Source organism: Crassostrea angulata, chromosome 6, assembly GCF_025612915.1.
Source record: "Crassostrea angulata isolate pt1a10 chromosome 6, ASM2561291v2, whole genome shotgun sequence".
Taxonomy (NCBI): Eukaryota; Metazoa; Mollusca; class Bivalvia; order Ostreida; family Ostreidae; genus Magallana; species Magallana angulata.
The window spans coordinates 2,819,512-2,834,764 of NC_069116.1; the positions used below are offsets into that span (position 1 = coordinate 2,819,512).

At 33.4% G+C, this 15,253-nt stretch overlaps 1 protein-coding gene, 1 long non-coding RNA gene and 1 pseudogene across 2 annotated transcripts in view; 1 reads left to right on the forward strand and 2 right to left on the reverse strand.

The window, feature by feature from the left end:
• Window positions 1-15,253, reverse strand: part of LOC128188800 (uncharacterized) — a 21,686-nt gene continuing 6,433 nt past the window's right edge. The window contains exons 4-5 of the long non-coding RNA XR_008244190.1: window positions 14,434-14,524; window positions 1-1,880 (exon numbers count right to left, since the gene is read on the reverse strand). This is a non-coding gene — a long non-coding RNA (uncharacterized LOC128188800). The remainder of the gene's footprint in view (window positions 1,881-14,433; window positions 14,525-15,253) is intronic.
• LOC128188797 (uncharacterized) lies at window positions 6,283-13,081 on the reverse strand (annotated as a pseudogene).
• The window catches only part of LOC128188799 (uncharacterized), a 16,907-nt gene continuing 15,455 nt past the window's right edge, over window positions 13,802-15,253 (forward strand). The window contains exon 1 of the mRNA XM_052860071.1: window positions 13,802-14,396. Within this exon, the coding sequence (XP_052716031.1) occupies window positions 14,349-14,396 (48 nt within the window). The 5' untranslated portion in view covers window positions 13,802-14,348. The remainder of the gene's footprint in view (window positions 14,397-15,253) is intronic.

A 15,253-nucleotide genomic window follows, 5' to 3' on the forward strand; every position in this document is an offset into this window, starting at 1 on the left:
AACGGGTCCGGCAAAATTTTTTGAGTTTTATGTGAATAAAAGACTTAAGTATAGTTAACAAAATGGTATGTAACTTTTGTACAGTGCCTACAAAAATCCAAACCTTACCTTAAATCGATGGGTTGTACATATTATTACTGTACTACACACTCACTGTTGCTATACAGTTTGTTACTAAATCCCAGCAATGTGCTGTACATATTTTGTTAAAAACATTCTATATGCGGTACGATGTATGTCTTACGCATTCAATTTTTTTATCGGCCATGCTCAATTTAAACGCTCATAATTCAGCAGTAAAGGTATTGACAAGAAATTTGGAGATACTGAAGATTTACGATTTTGACAGATTTTATTCATAATATAATTTGTAATGCTAGTATTAGTACTAGAAATTAATTTACACAGTATGATGCCATTCTAGTAAATGCAATTACAGATATAAGGAAAACGACCTGTTTCTCCGTAAACCATATAGTTTGAAGTACATAAACATAAAATATGCTTTAAAAACTTTAAGTGAACACGTTCAATACTATCAAGTTTTTCAAAACCCAATACTTCGCAACCATATAGCAATACAGGTATAACCATTTTATCAAAGAGTTCTAATTGACATGTAACTGGTAGATTAAATTGTCTAATTTTTCTAATGACACCATACATTGCCTTTTTGGCTTGGTCACATAAATGTTTATTTTGGCTTTTAAAAAGAGCCAGCTCTTAAATCATATGTCAATGAGGCAGGTATCGCAGTCTATACTGAAATAGCTAGTACACTCATTACAGATGTTTGATCCACCTCTAAATTTATCGCGGGAAATATAGCGCGAGAGCACTGTGACGTCATCCATGACTTTGTTCGTCTTTGTGTACGTTTCTCGACTCAATACGAAGGTATGGAAGCATGTAACAAATCTTTTGAGTCTCGCCAAAGCATATGCGGTACTCAAAACGTGTCTTCAAACTTTAAGACACCGTAAAATACGAGTTAAAAGTCGGCCATTTTTGGCATAGCACCACGGGTGAAAACATTAGAGAGCATTATGGGACGTAGACAAAAAATTTTGTTTGATGAACTGTAGGTTTAGCTCGTTCTTTTTCCAGCGCACACTGGTTCTTAGAGCTCGCTTCGTTCGCCGGCGAGCTGTGCTCGCTATTAACATTTAATTTTCACTCTTTACAATAACTTTCAAACTCATTCAGTGCGTTCTGCAAATCATCGCCAGATTCCGCCAAGATAACAGTATCGTCTGCATAAAGAAGTATTAGCAGATTTATATATATACATAATTCATTTTCTATTGCTGTGGTAAAACTTTGCAGACCAGTAATATTTTTTTCAACAAGATAATTTTCTAAATCATTTATGTACAATGAAAACAAAAATGGTGACAAATTTTTTCCTTGGCGGACTCCAACATTACAAGAAAAAAAAGTCGGATACCGTGTCATTCATCTTGAGGAGTGATTTAATACCGATACCTTTATACATATTTGTAATATATTTAAAACATTTACCATTGATACCATAATTTAAGAGCTTGCACAATAAACCATTTTTCCAAACTGTGTCAAACGCCTGTTTAAAACCTATAAAAGCACAGAACAGTTTTTTCTTACACTTCATCAACGTATTGGATAAAAATTGTAAAGTAAGAATGTGGTCTAAAGTAGAAAAACCTTTCCTGAAACCCGCTTGGTTATTATGGATCAGTTTTATCTCTTCTGAATACAATTCTATTAAAATGGACGTAAATAATTTACCCAAACAGCTTAGTAACGTAATGGGTCGGTAGTTTCCCGGAGAAGTGGGATCACTCTTGTTCTTATATATCGGTTTAATAATTCCAACTAGCCATTCCTCTGGTACCAGCCCACTATAAAAAACAACATTAAAAACAACTTATAAATTGGTAGCAATGTATTCAATTAAAGTAGAGGCAATATGCCCATTAACAATATTATCATAGCCTAGCCTGGGCTTTACTATTTTTAAGTTTATTTACAGCGCGGCGTCGGTTATTTCTGACTCATTAATTTCGGAGTTCAGTAATTCTTTAGAACTTCCATCTACCTGAGGTTTGTGAAGAGTATCGCTCTCAGAGGACAGACTACTTTCATTGATACTTTTAAAGAAATCAAACATATCTTTGATATTTACCGGGCTATTAGAATCCCTTTTTGATGAGTTATTTGACAGATTTGAATTCTTTTAAATTGCGCTAAAATGGCGATTAAACCGTCAGACTTGCTGCTTAAATTATTTGTTTACAAAAAAGGTCGACGATTATGATGTTTACACACCACGACGGAAAAAACCATTCACGATTTAATAGAATGGTGTACCATTTAAAAACTAAATCATTCCTTTTTGACCTAAAAAAAAAATTGAAGTATACATTTTATCGGCGAGTTTAAAGGAATATTAAAGACATCCGGAATCCCTTTTTCGTGGAAACCTCCTACTGCTTCGCGTTTGGAAACGTCCCCCGCGTTCGGAAAATCCGTAAGAACAGGGTGAAAATGAGACTCCCTGACTAAATTAAACAAATACAGAAGAGAAAATATGTTTAAACTGGCTTATATTGCTGAAATGCATCCACGCAACACATCAAAACTTAATCATATACTAAAATAGTACTCAATAGGCTGAATATACCATAACAATCTATTTCAATATGAAATTAAGACTTTTATCAAAAAACGCTGCTACATGTATATAACATGTTGAAATTCATAATGTCAATCTGGACATTATATTATACCTCTGGATTTTTACATTACACGCCGTCGGATCATTATGCTTTTCAGGTCATTATACTCCCCCTATTTTGTCTCGGCAAAATAATTCCCAAATTCTCTTAAGATACCATGCGTTTCCATCAACGAAAAGGCTATTTTGTTATATATGAGATAAAAAACAACATGTAAGAAATCTGACTGTCTTATTTTTCTAATGAAAAACTTCATTTAAGATGTTTGCCGTTTTAAGGAGGTTGTGAAACGTCCCTCTATTGCTTCTCAAACACGTGTTACTTCGATGTAAACAAACTGTTTGGGTGGTTCATCGTTGTTGTTATTGTCGTTATTTTGTACTAAAATGTGAAAGAAATATTTTTTTTAAGATGTCAAGAGCAATCTAAAACTTATTCAAGGCCAAAAGTATTTTGTTGTGTTGCCAAGTTCATTGTTTACCGTGTGATACATATACATCACTTGATAGCAGCAAGGGAATGTTGTGATTATGGGTAAGCGTTCCAGGTCTTAAATACGAAATTTAAGAGACATGCATGTATGACAGAAAATCCCTCAAAGGCACCATGCAAGTGTGGGAAATAATCCAATACATGTTTGGATATCGAAAGTGCGTATTGTACATCTTTGAAAATGAATGTGACTCATTCATGGAAAACATTACATAATTATAAACTTTACAGACAATGTCAATGAAGTAGGTTCTTAGTCATTTCTGAAATAAACTCTTAAATAGGCCATTAATTATATATTGGTGGCACGTAACTTTATATGTTTGTCAAAATAGTAATTGTCTACTGTATTGCCGTCTAACTATATTTTCAATTTGAGCAAGAGAACATTTATTTTGCTATTAATCTAAGGGTAATGAGAGAGATCATTGTTTGTTTTTTGGTTGGTTTTTTTTTTTTTGGGGGGGGGGGGGGGAGGGGTTAACAATCTGATTACAAGTACATCTGCACGGATATATTATTTAATATTTTTATTTTTGTTTAATTCCATGCAAAGATGATTTTATTACTGAATGATTAAAAACATGTATCAATATTTTTCAATTCATTAATAAATATAAAGCAATTCTTTTTTTATGCATAAATTCGTGTTTGGTATAGAAGGCAGAATTTATTAATCAAATCATATTTAATTCATTTTTCACGGCGGATGACGTGGCTGTCCAGGATGGGTGTGGAAGAACCTTTTCAGGACCTATCCAAACATATCGCAAACTAAAATTTCAGAAATCAGTTTTTTCGATGTATATGTAGATCTTTGCTGCCAGATGTTATGCAAGATGATAATTATTGAAACGGAGTGATTATATCTGGAAAAAAGTTCGTCTCTGAAACTCGTGCGTTTCCATTTTTATTGGATAGGAAATTGAATTAACGTTTGCAGTTAGGCATTATTATAATTATCTTTTAAAATAAAAAGGAAACACCACCTCAATCCGAATAGTGTTCTAAGTTTAATCACAATTTAAAGATAAATCAGAGTCGTTGGAGATAGCAACAGAATGCTGGAGTTTTCAGATAGATTTACTTCTTAAGTACAGGTTCACGTAAGAATCAGGCAAACAGTGATAAGTCATATATTTCATATTGAGATGATAATTTATTTGGAGAACAGGATAAACAAGTGTTCTCAAAAAATGATAAAATTTTCGGCGAATCGTGCATAATTACGAAGCTGTGTTACTAAAAATAGATCCACTCTGTCAAAGTCTTTAAATTCAAGAAAAACAATAATATAATGATCTGAAAGAATTTTAAAAAAAATTAACGTCAATTCAAGCTTTAAAAAATGTTGTTATAGAGTGAAGACAATGCCTTCTTTTTTTCCCTGATGTTACAAAGGGGGTATCTTTTTGGTTTCCATGGCAACCATGACCACCATTAACCATAAAGGTTTTCAAATAGAGAAAAACGATCACTTTTATATAGATGTTTAAAAAAAACAGCAAACCTGTATGTTGGTATATTACATATCAATGAATAAAGGATATTCTGAAATAAGTTTTTCCATTGTAAAAAGTTTTGAAAAATTAACACAGTTTTCATATTCAAGGCAATCATGTGGGATCCCAACAAATTTTTTTTAAGATCTCCATAATCATCTAAGAGTAATAATATTTGTATTTTATGATTTAAATTTTATTTTAATAATAAAAAACTAGATTTTGGTTTTATTTATGTCTAAATATTGTTGTTTTCAACCATTTATACCTGTAATATCATGTATAAATAGTGAATCTCACATTATTATTGATCGGGATCGAAGTTCCAAATATTGTGCAACAGATGTAATACCGAATTTCCTCAGAGCTGTGATATGTGTGTTTATGTGTTCAGAAAGTTATCAAAAGTTAAGTTTTTAACAATATTATTGTTATCCAAAACTTAGAACAATATAAAAGTTTGATAAAAAGAATTAACCTGTGAATAATAAACCTGTAAAGAATACATTTAACAAGGAAATGTCCATGTTAATCTTATTCTAACAAAAGCAACTTCATCCTTTTAAATAAACAGTGTTATGCTATTTACAAAGATTTTCTGCCTCAGAACATACAATGTAATTTTTGTCTGCAGAAAAATTTAACTTTAACAAATGCTATAGTACATTTGGGGAACATTATTAGACTTATCTACAATTAATCTGTTATTTTGACCCAATGCTTTAAGGATTGTCGTCACCTGTCATGCAAAGAAAATACATGTACAATGTGTAACACAGCTAGTGTTTACCTACATACATTTTATATGAATACCAAAATCATACCAATCAGAGCAGAAATTGTAACTGATCTGAATGGCTGGATTGTGTTTAGTATCACAGTGCTCCTTTCTTTCAATATTAAGATAGTAAAATCATTTACAAGGCATGCAATTAATATTTTCAATCAATGCATCTTCCTCAATGGCTGCCAAAGCTGCAAGTAAGTCACTGTCATCAAAATCCTCTTTCAAGGACGCTTTGCCAAATCCTTTACTGGCCATTCTGGAGAAGAAAGAAGTTATCTGGGCTGTGCTTAACCTTTCATCAACACTGAAAACTTTGCTTCCATCCTCGCTAGTAATAACCCTCATTTCTTCTGCTACTTCTGAAGGGTTTGCTTTTCTCCCCTTTTCGCCACCTTCATACTTTTTGGTTAAAAAAGCTCGCACTTTCTCTGGAAAACGTGAACTCTTCCTTGGCTTCTTCAAACCCCAACCCATAGGTTCAGCTTTCACTTTTTTTTCAACATTTTCTTCTGAAGACAAAACATTTTTGCATGTGATGACAACTTCACTACATAGCTGTGCCCACTGAAGCTTTATCTGGTCATAGGTAGACTTTTTGTCTAGTTTCACGTGATGTTTACCACACAGCAAATGATTTTCTAGCCCTCTGTATGTTGAATACTTCTTGGAACAGCCAACTTCTGGACAATGAAATAACTCCATGTCAGGTTCTTCAGAAGTTCCTCTTTCAGCATCGTTTTCATTATCAGTCATTTCTGAAACATCGGCATTTTGACTTGGTTTTGTTCTGATTTCTCCTTTCTGCATAGCTGGAGTTACAAAGTCTTCCAACATCAAGCAACCAGAAGTGTGTTCCTGATGTTTAGAATTAGTAAACTTGCTGATTTCCAAATTTGAGACAAATAAGCCTCTCCCAATACTATAGGCTTTCCGCACAATCATACCATCCTTTTGATAAATAATACTGCTGTAGTTATTTACATTTTTCATCTTGTGCATAGTGAACAACTGTTTTGTTGTATCTATTGCCACATTTGCAACTTGACATCCTTTGACACCTGCAATTAAGAAAGTGAGATTTTGGTAATTTTGTATAAATATCACCACATACATGTATAATGAGCAATGTGGCCCATGGAAATTACATAGTTGTGAAAGACAGAAATCATACATGTATATACCTGAGCCAGCATCAAGTGCATGTTTCATGTCCGCCGCAGTCAAAATATTGTGTCCACTAGCAGCATAACTCTTCATTTTCATTCTCATATGTGCAATTTTCGAATCACAGTACGATTTCCCTGCTTGTGGCTCCGAGTAGCAGTATTCTGTTATGGAAATACCTAAAACACAAATATATTAACATTAATTAAATGTGCCTGAATCCTTAACATGGAACCTAAAATTGGTGTAATATCCAGCTCTGCTTAAGGTTTTCATTAATGATTTGTCAATGAATTTTCATACCTGTCCTTTGGCTTATTTGTGGCAAGGAAAACCATAACGGACCACAATGATAACAGCCTGCATTATCTGATCGGAGCATAACTTCTTTGATAAAAGGCATCTGCTTCTTTATTGTATCCAGTGCATTCTCCAGTAGAGAAGATACAGTAAACCAGTCTTGCTTTGCTGAATCCATTACATGACAGTATGTTCTGTGCTGAAAGAAAAAATAGAATAACTCAAAGTTAATCGGCAATTGACAATTAGTTTATATATATACAAAAAAAGTTTTGCACATTTCTATCAAATAAACAAAGTTAAAAAAAAAAACAAATAAAAACTCTAATTTGAAGTCCATCAACCCTCTAATGAAAGAGATAACTCTTACTGGGATAAAATGCCTATTATATGTGTATTACCTGGTGAAATTTTAGAGTTAAGAAGCCATTTTTATAAAATTTTGGAAATAACAAATTATATTATGGAAAAACATCAGGGGTACATGTACAACTGTTTAAATGGGTAAACAAAGGGATCATGAGACTAAATACTTTAGGTGTGAAACTTACACATAGATCTTCTGCATCTTTAAATATGCAAACAATGACATGCCAATTTTTGCCTCTCTGTCCGAACCAGTCCGACTGTTTTTCCCTGTAGTGAATAGGTAAAAACTTCATAGCCCAATCCATGATAATGAGAGCTTGGTAACTCTTCATATTTTCAAGAGCATCCAATCTAAACTGATCTTGATTGACAGTTCTAACTATGTGTGCCTTCCAGTTATAAATTTTCAACACTGCATCCCCCGATGTTTTTTTGTATTCATTTACAGCTTCCTGGGTCACATGAAGAGCATCTATTACAGAATTAAGCTGCAATTCCACTTCTTTGATAAGTTCACATCTGTCACATTTTAGCGTATGCTTGTGTTGACAAGTATTCTGGAAGTCTTTATCAGATGGATCACTCAAACTCCAGTCAATACAGTGGTCAGCACAGAGACTTGACTGCTCCACATGTAACTTGTAATCTGTTTTCATGTATACTCTGCTGGCAGTGAGTTTGGTGGATATTTCTGAATGGACATCTAATGACATCAAGCCAAGATCTTTCAACTGATCAATCAATCGGTGTAGCTCCGTGTAGCCGTCCACTCCTTCAGCTGTGATATTGTCCAAGCCTCTCAAATTCTTTCGTTTGGATGCTGCACATGCACGCAGGATATGGAAAAGAGAAGTTCTTCCAAGTGGTTGGAAATTTGTCTCCTTACAATAGGCTACATACATATCAACTAAATGAGAATGACACAATGTTCTCACAACATCTGGAATAGTAATCTTCTCTCCAGAGTCAAGTTTCATTTCTCTCGTTCCATATGAAACTATCTGCATAAAACTAGGATCAAAGAAAAAGCCAAGTGCATGTTGCATCTTTTCTGCATCCATTCTTTGTCTTGTCGTTTTCATTTTCTCCTTGACTGTTTCTCTACTGTGTGCATCTCCAAGCAATCTTGCCTGATCTATTTTGTACACTGTCAACCCTGGAATGGATTGTAACAACTCATCTTTCGTCATTGTTTTTGCCACAACTGATAAAAGTTGTACCTTAAGGTTGTTGTCAGATGTTTCTCCATATAGTTTTAGAATTTTGTCCTTTAATTCTGCATCAGGTTTTGGTCTCTCGGGTTCTGGTGAAATAAGCAGCTTTAATTCTTTGGACTGTCCAGGAGCAAACAGATTTAAAAGAGCATCAGTAGATTCTTCAGCTTTCCTTTTATAATATCTCATAGTGCTTGGCTTCACTTTGGATAAACTTGTATGTAACTGTCCTCTTAAAGGGCTGAATTGGCCGTTAGATATAAGGCTGACAACATCATTCGCATGCGTTAAAGTTCCTGTTATTTCATCAGTACTCCAGTTTGAAGCCTGGGATAGGTTCTGAGAACTTTGTGCTCCATCTGATACCTGTAGCAAAAATTAAAAATCTTCCTTCTAATATGTAATTTTTTTTTTAACATGACAAAATACAAGTTTCATGACCATATATTGGAGCTAAGACTTGTGGTAATCAATTCAAGTGGATACTACATGTATAATCATTGCAAATGATTTGATTAGAACAGATCACTTACAGGATCAAGCTGAAGCTGATCGCCATTCTTTTCAATTGAAGATGGATACTCCTCTTCTTGTATAATCTCCTATAAAAATTAAATTTAACTCAAAATCAGGCAATATAAAGATTTTATTTAAATTTTAACCCTTTAAGCTACGGCAAAGTAATTCAAATGACTTTGACCTTAATGCATATAGTTACATAAAATAAATAAGTCCTTGTAGATGATACCATCATATTCTTAGTAATTCTAAATTATCTCCCCTTATAAGAGGAAATGGGCTTTATTTGAACAAATGTGATACTCCAGGCCTCTACCCATGGATGCTTTATGACAAGTTTGATTATACCATAAAAATGACCCAATGGTTCATAAAAAAATGTAGAAAATGTGAAAAGATTACAGAAAAACTACAGACAAAATGTGATCAGAATGGGACATTACTACAACTTGGGATTCCAGCAAAAAGAAAAGGAAGACAACTTTTTAATAAAATAAGTAAAATATCAGGTTCAAATCTCTCAGACAGCTTAATCAAATTCGTAGTAATGTCATTTTGCATACTTAATTGAGTCATTAAAACTATCACCGACTACCGCACAATATGATATGTACCGTATAGCTGGGTTTTTTTGGTGGGTATATAATTTTGGCCTATTTTGGCAATTTGCAAATTCACCAAAATTAAAATCGCCAAATTTAGATACTTTCTATATAGATTTTACCGACAAACATGTAGTTTTTGGAGATTATTTTTTTTCATATATTTTTTATGTAAGCATGATAAAAAGGGACAATTGTTACATGCATACAGTGTTACAGATACAAGGAATGTACATTTTACTCAAAATCAATGCAAAACTAATGTAAATAAATAAAAGCTAAATATAAATAAAAGCTAAATATTAGCTATAGTCTGTCCCAAGTTATTGCTTCCATCATTTTTTGATGATTTTTAATAAAAATACACATACCTGTGGAAGAAATACAACTGAAATCAATGAAAGGGAATATATATCTTCATTGAACAATTATCCCTTTTCACCCATAAAATTTCATAGGAGCGAAAACAATTTTCTTACGGATATTTATAATGGGAAATGTTTATGTCATTTCTCCATTCGGAAGTACTCGGGATACCTCGCGCAATTTTTTAACGTTATCATCCGGGCTTATTAATGGCTGATGCAATGCACAATCTCTGTAGACTTTCTCTTTTGGGATGTGTATTGAAACATGAAGCGGTAGAGGGGGCGTTTCAAAACAGATAATCTGGACATTTTTCATATTAGTGGATGAACATAGTTTGAGCACAAAGGTATTTACTATTATTGAAATATCAAGCAAAATGTGGTGGAAGCAAAAACTCGGGACAGAGTATAGTACAAATTAGAAGTTTAAACACCGTATTACTATTTCAGGTGTTCAGGTGTGTAATTTAGCCCCAGTGACAGTGGTGTTAGCTTGTGTGGTTTTGATGATACGATATGTGCCTTTGTGGACTCTCAAGATCTATACGATTGATGTATATCTGTACTGTTACACTTCTACAAGTTTTTGTGTTAATATCGCATTTCTGATGAAGTGGTTTTTGAGGAAAAAAAATTAAAAGACACATACATATATGCATGCACACACCATATTCACTCTTTCGTGCCAATCTCCCTTTTAGAAAGGATTTTGCTCTATTCTTGAAGTATTAAGAATTCCATAATCATAAGGATGCCTTGTACCAAGTTTAGTTAAATTTGGTTTTTTGGTTCTAGAGAAGAATTGTGAAAGGTTGACCCACAATCAGACAGACAAAGGGACGATTAACAGACAATAGAGGCGTGTTCAACAAAGCGAGTGCTCACTAGCACTCACCAAAATTTTTGTTGAAGGTACTGGAAATATTTGTGAGCACTTGCAAGCACTTGCTCTTTTTAACACACCTCAGATGATCAAAAAAGCTCACTTGAACCTTTGGTTCCGGTGAGCTAAAAACTTCTATAAAAAGTAAGAAGACTTTATGTTATTGTAGTTTTACTTACATTAGCTGTACCATAAACATGAGCTGGAGATGATATAGTGGGAGGTGGATATTTTCCTTCACATTGCTTCTTATATGTGTCCATACAGGTTAAGCAAATACCTATTATTAGATAAATTTTATGAAAAATATCAATATTTTCATACATGAATAACCTAAGTATTGTTTGCTGTTGTTACATTACACAATTAAGTCTGATTGTGGAAAGTACATAATATAAATCATTAATAAAAAAATATCTTGTATTCCCTTTATTAATCACTTTAAGAAACTATAATAGTACCCCCCCCCCCCCCAAAAAAAAAAAAGGCAGGGTCACATGGAAATCCATATTAAAGTTGAATGGAAAATGCATTTCAATTATTTGTGGATAACAGCACATATAAGAAATAATTTATTGATGCTTTAAATTAGGTTATTTAGACTGACTGTCTACAGAAATATATTGGGTTGATCAAGCTTAAGATGGCAATTAGGCAGATATGGTTTAGTTTACCTTCTCCAATCACCACAAGAACTCCCATGCTGTGGAGTATATTCTGGCTCATTTCCTTGGATACTGCTCTTTGTGGCTTTTGCATCCCTTTATGTGATGGAAAACAACATTTTCTTGAGGGTTTCCACTGTATCCCAAGGGTGTAGCGATGGTATGGACAAACAGTGATTGAAGGATCAAAGCTTTCAACAATAAAAAATAGACATCAAATCAATATAAAATTAATGTTAAATAGATGATGTCAAATATACTTTGACCTACATCTTATGTGATTAATTGAACATGTCAAACAATATTGTGTTGATTACATTACTTATAATGTTTACAGTAAAAACAAAATGTTAACATTTAATGTGGTATAGGACCCCTCCATATTCTGATGTACTTCCTATTGAAATAAAACAATATTAATAAAATCAAATATAATTTTATTTATTTCCGATATTTGATACCTAACAGTGTAGCCCATTGTTTAGAGTTTTTTCAACTACTAGTACTCTGTAAGTCATGAGTTCGAATCTTGCTGAGGCTTTTATAATTTTTATTTTTAAAACAAGTGGAATTGTCATATTAGAAAATTCTAATTTATTAAAACATGCAGTGCTCAAGAGTATTTTGATTTTAATATAATTTATTGACATCAATGACTGGTTTTCTGTTTCAACTGTTAATTGTATTAATGAACATGTTTTGATCAGTTCTGTTGATATAGGCATGTAAAGATAAATTATCTTTCATTGATCTACTATGTATAGGACCTATAAATAAAACATTCATTTACATGTACAGGCACATAGCATCAGGGGGGGCCTGGCCCCCCCCCCCCCCCCTCCCCCCCCCCACTTTTTCTCGCAGCAAAATTTTTTTTTAAAATTTACATTACCATGGAGTTGGCCCCCCCAATTTTTTGGAAGTATGCAAAAATTGAAATTTAAATAAGGAAATGAGGAATGAAATAGAAGTTATATACTACGTCAGCCCCCCCCCCCCCCCCACCACCACCACCACCACCACGGATTAGGATTTTGAAGATTTTGGAAAAGTTGAAATTTTCCTTTTCTTTTTTTTGCTTGTCAAGATTTTTGGATGAGTCTGCCCCCCCCCCCACTTTCAAAAACGATGCTACGTGTCTGATGTACACTTATAATGGTATAGATAATGTAATAACAACGCAATCTTTGCCTAAAAATGTAGGTGAAAATGTGAATGCAAGAATATATATTCACGTAAAGTATGCAATCCATACAAAAACATAAATCGCTCCGATATTTATATCCAGTTCTAAAAATAGTTTCGGGGGAAACCAGTGAAGTATATGTATGCCAAACAAACCAATATTTTCACATTAGTTGTTAGTTAAATTAATTCACGGATTGTAATTCCTATTTTATTCAATATTTATTGTGTGAAAATGCACTCATATACCTGAACAGTCCAATTCTATATGATATAAGGCTTCCTTCACTGTCGGCTGCTGGGTGACAGATCGTTTGTCGACCACCACTTAGTTTTAACCCCTGCAGATATCTTGATACGTCCCTATCACAGTCGCGGAGGGTCAACCTAACCGTTTCTTTTGGGTACGGTTTATACAGGCCGCAGGAACTTTTGGCGTAGTGTCCCACACCGCAAACGATCGTGTTCTTCCATTTTCGCGCACTGGCGTACGTAGCAACGAAGCGCCGCCTATCGGCGATATTGTGAATCAATCAAGGAAGACAACCAAATTCCACTCGAATTTGCTAATTTCATCGGCAGTTTAAAGTCCAAACTCGAAATTTTCAAAACTTTTTAAAATTGGAAATCATTGTGCTGAGTGTGTTTAGTAACTAGTTATAATCAAATTTTCACGTAAGGTTTGCTGTTTTTAGTAATTTGATAAAAATATATGCTATTTTACTAAGACTTGCACGGCGTCAAAATTGAGCGCCTTGTCAATATATCGGGCCCGTATTCAAAAACGAAACGGAATATTTCAGAATAATTTGGCACATACATTCTAGACATCCCAGTTGCTTGCTGGGTAAAATTTCGTTTAATTTTGCGTCTTATCACTTATCACAAAATTTCGATATTGCCTGATTCTAACGTGAACCTGTACTTAAAACCTTTACTCTATACATCTTATTTGTAAATTACCGCATCTTATAATACCGTTTATACAAGTATATACATATATAAGAGTTTAGAATATATTATTAAGATCTACTAGGGCGTAACTCAGATGTGGAATATACTTCCTCTTCGCTTGGAGACTTACCGTTTTCGAGGTCAACCACTAGAAGACAGAATCTGCACCTGTTGTAACTTACACGAAATGGAAAATTAATTATCCTTTTCTTTTAAAATATCAATTTTAAATGTTAAAATGATTTTACGCAACATTATTTTAGATACCAATTTAGGCTCTGTAAATTTAATGAAAAACACTGCATTGTAATTTTTCCCGACAATGTACCTAATTCATATTCATAGCTATTAGACTAAAACAAGCCAAAATTTCACGCTGGGCGTAGTATACCTATATCTCTCTTAATTTTCTTACATACTCCCAAAACAGAGGGGGCAACTTCGCGATACTTCAAATTTTTTTTTTAATTTAAAAAATAATAATTGCTGCGAGAAAAAGTAGGGACTGGCCCCTCTCTGATGCTACGTGCCTGATAGTTATGTCTAACTTTGCAAAAAAGCGCGGGAGGGGTTGCCCCCTACCTACCAGACGTATTCATCCGCACAAGAAAGGAAAGTAGAAAAATAATGCAGATTATGTTGATTTCCCTCTTGCATATTTTGGCGTTGGTTCTGGTAAGTAGACTGTAAAGTCATATCTTTATTTATTTACCTGTCTGTAATCAACCATCCACATCGAGCCACATTGTATCACAGATTGATACATGTATGTGTTCCGATGACGCCGCGCCATATTTTTAGGTCTACAATGAATATGACAATGACAATGAACTTCGTTCTCATAACTGAATTTACAGTGTATAGAGAAAATACTTAAGTACAGTATGTACAAACTGCCATATAATAGATAAAAAATATGGTACAGGCATGATGAAGGGATTACAGATAAATTTTTAAGTTCACAAAGAGAGCTAACTCTCTCATAGTTTCTAATGGTAGGTTGGTTTATATTTGTGACATTGAACTATGTTTCAAATTTTACAACATTTGGATTTGTTCTGAAATATTTTGGTAAACATCTAACCCTTGAATTGGATATATATACATCAGTAAATTTGAAAAGGTAGTAAAATTCATCCCCAATTTCATTGCAGGCACAAAGAATTTTCAAATGCTGTAATCCCTTGGAATATAAAAATATTAAACCATCTACTTGTCTCAGTAGGTAATTTAGCATTACCCGTTCTAATATTACAATATATCTTGCGAAGTTTTGTTGGCAAAACCCTTATATATTTTTTTTAAAATCCAGTGCTTTTTTAAAAATCGTATAATTTAAAGCCTTTGGAGAATTTTGTATCTTTCTATACCATGTTTGCTTAAATTGGTCTAATAAAAATATTGTATAGTTTATATTTTAAGCTGGGTATGTTTATTGTGTTTTTATACCATATATTATCAATCCACAATGATTTAAGATTTTCTTAATAGCTTTGTACCATGGTTTATTAAAATTATTGAATACATTAAAA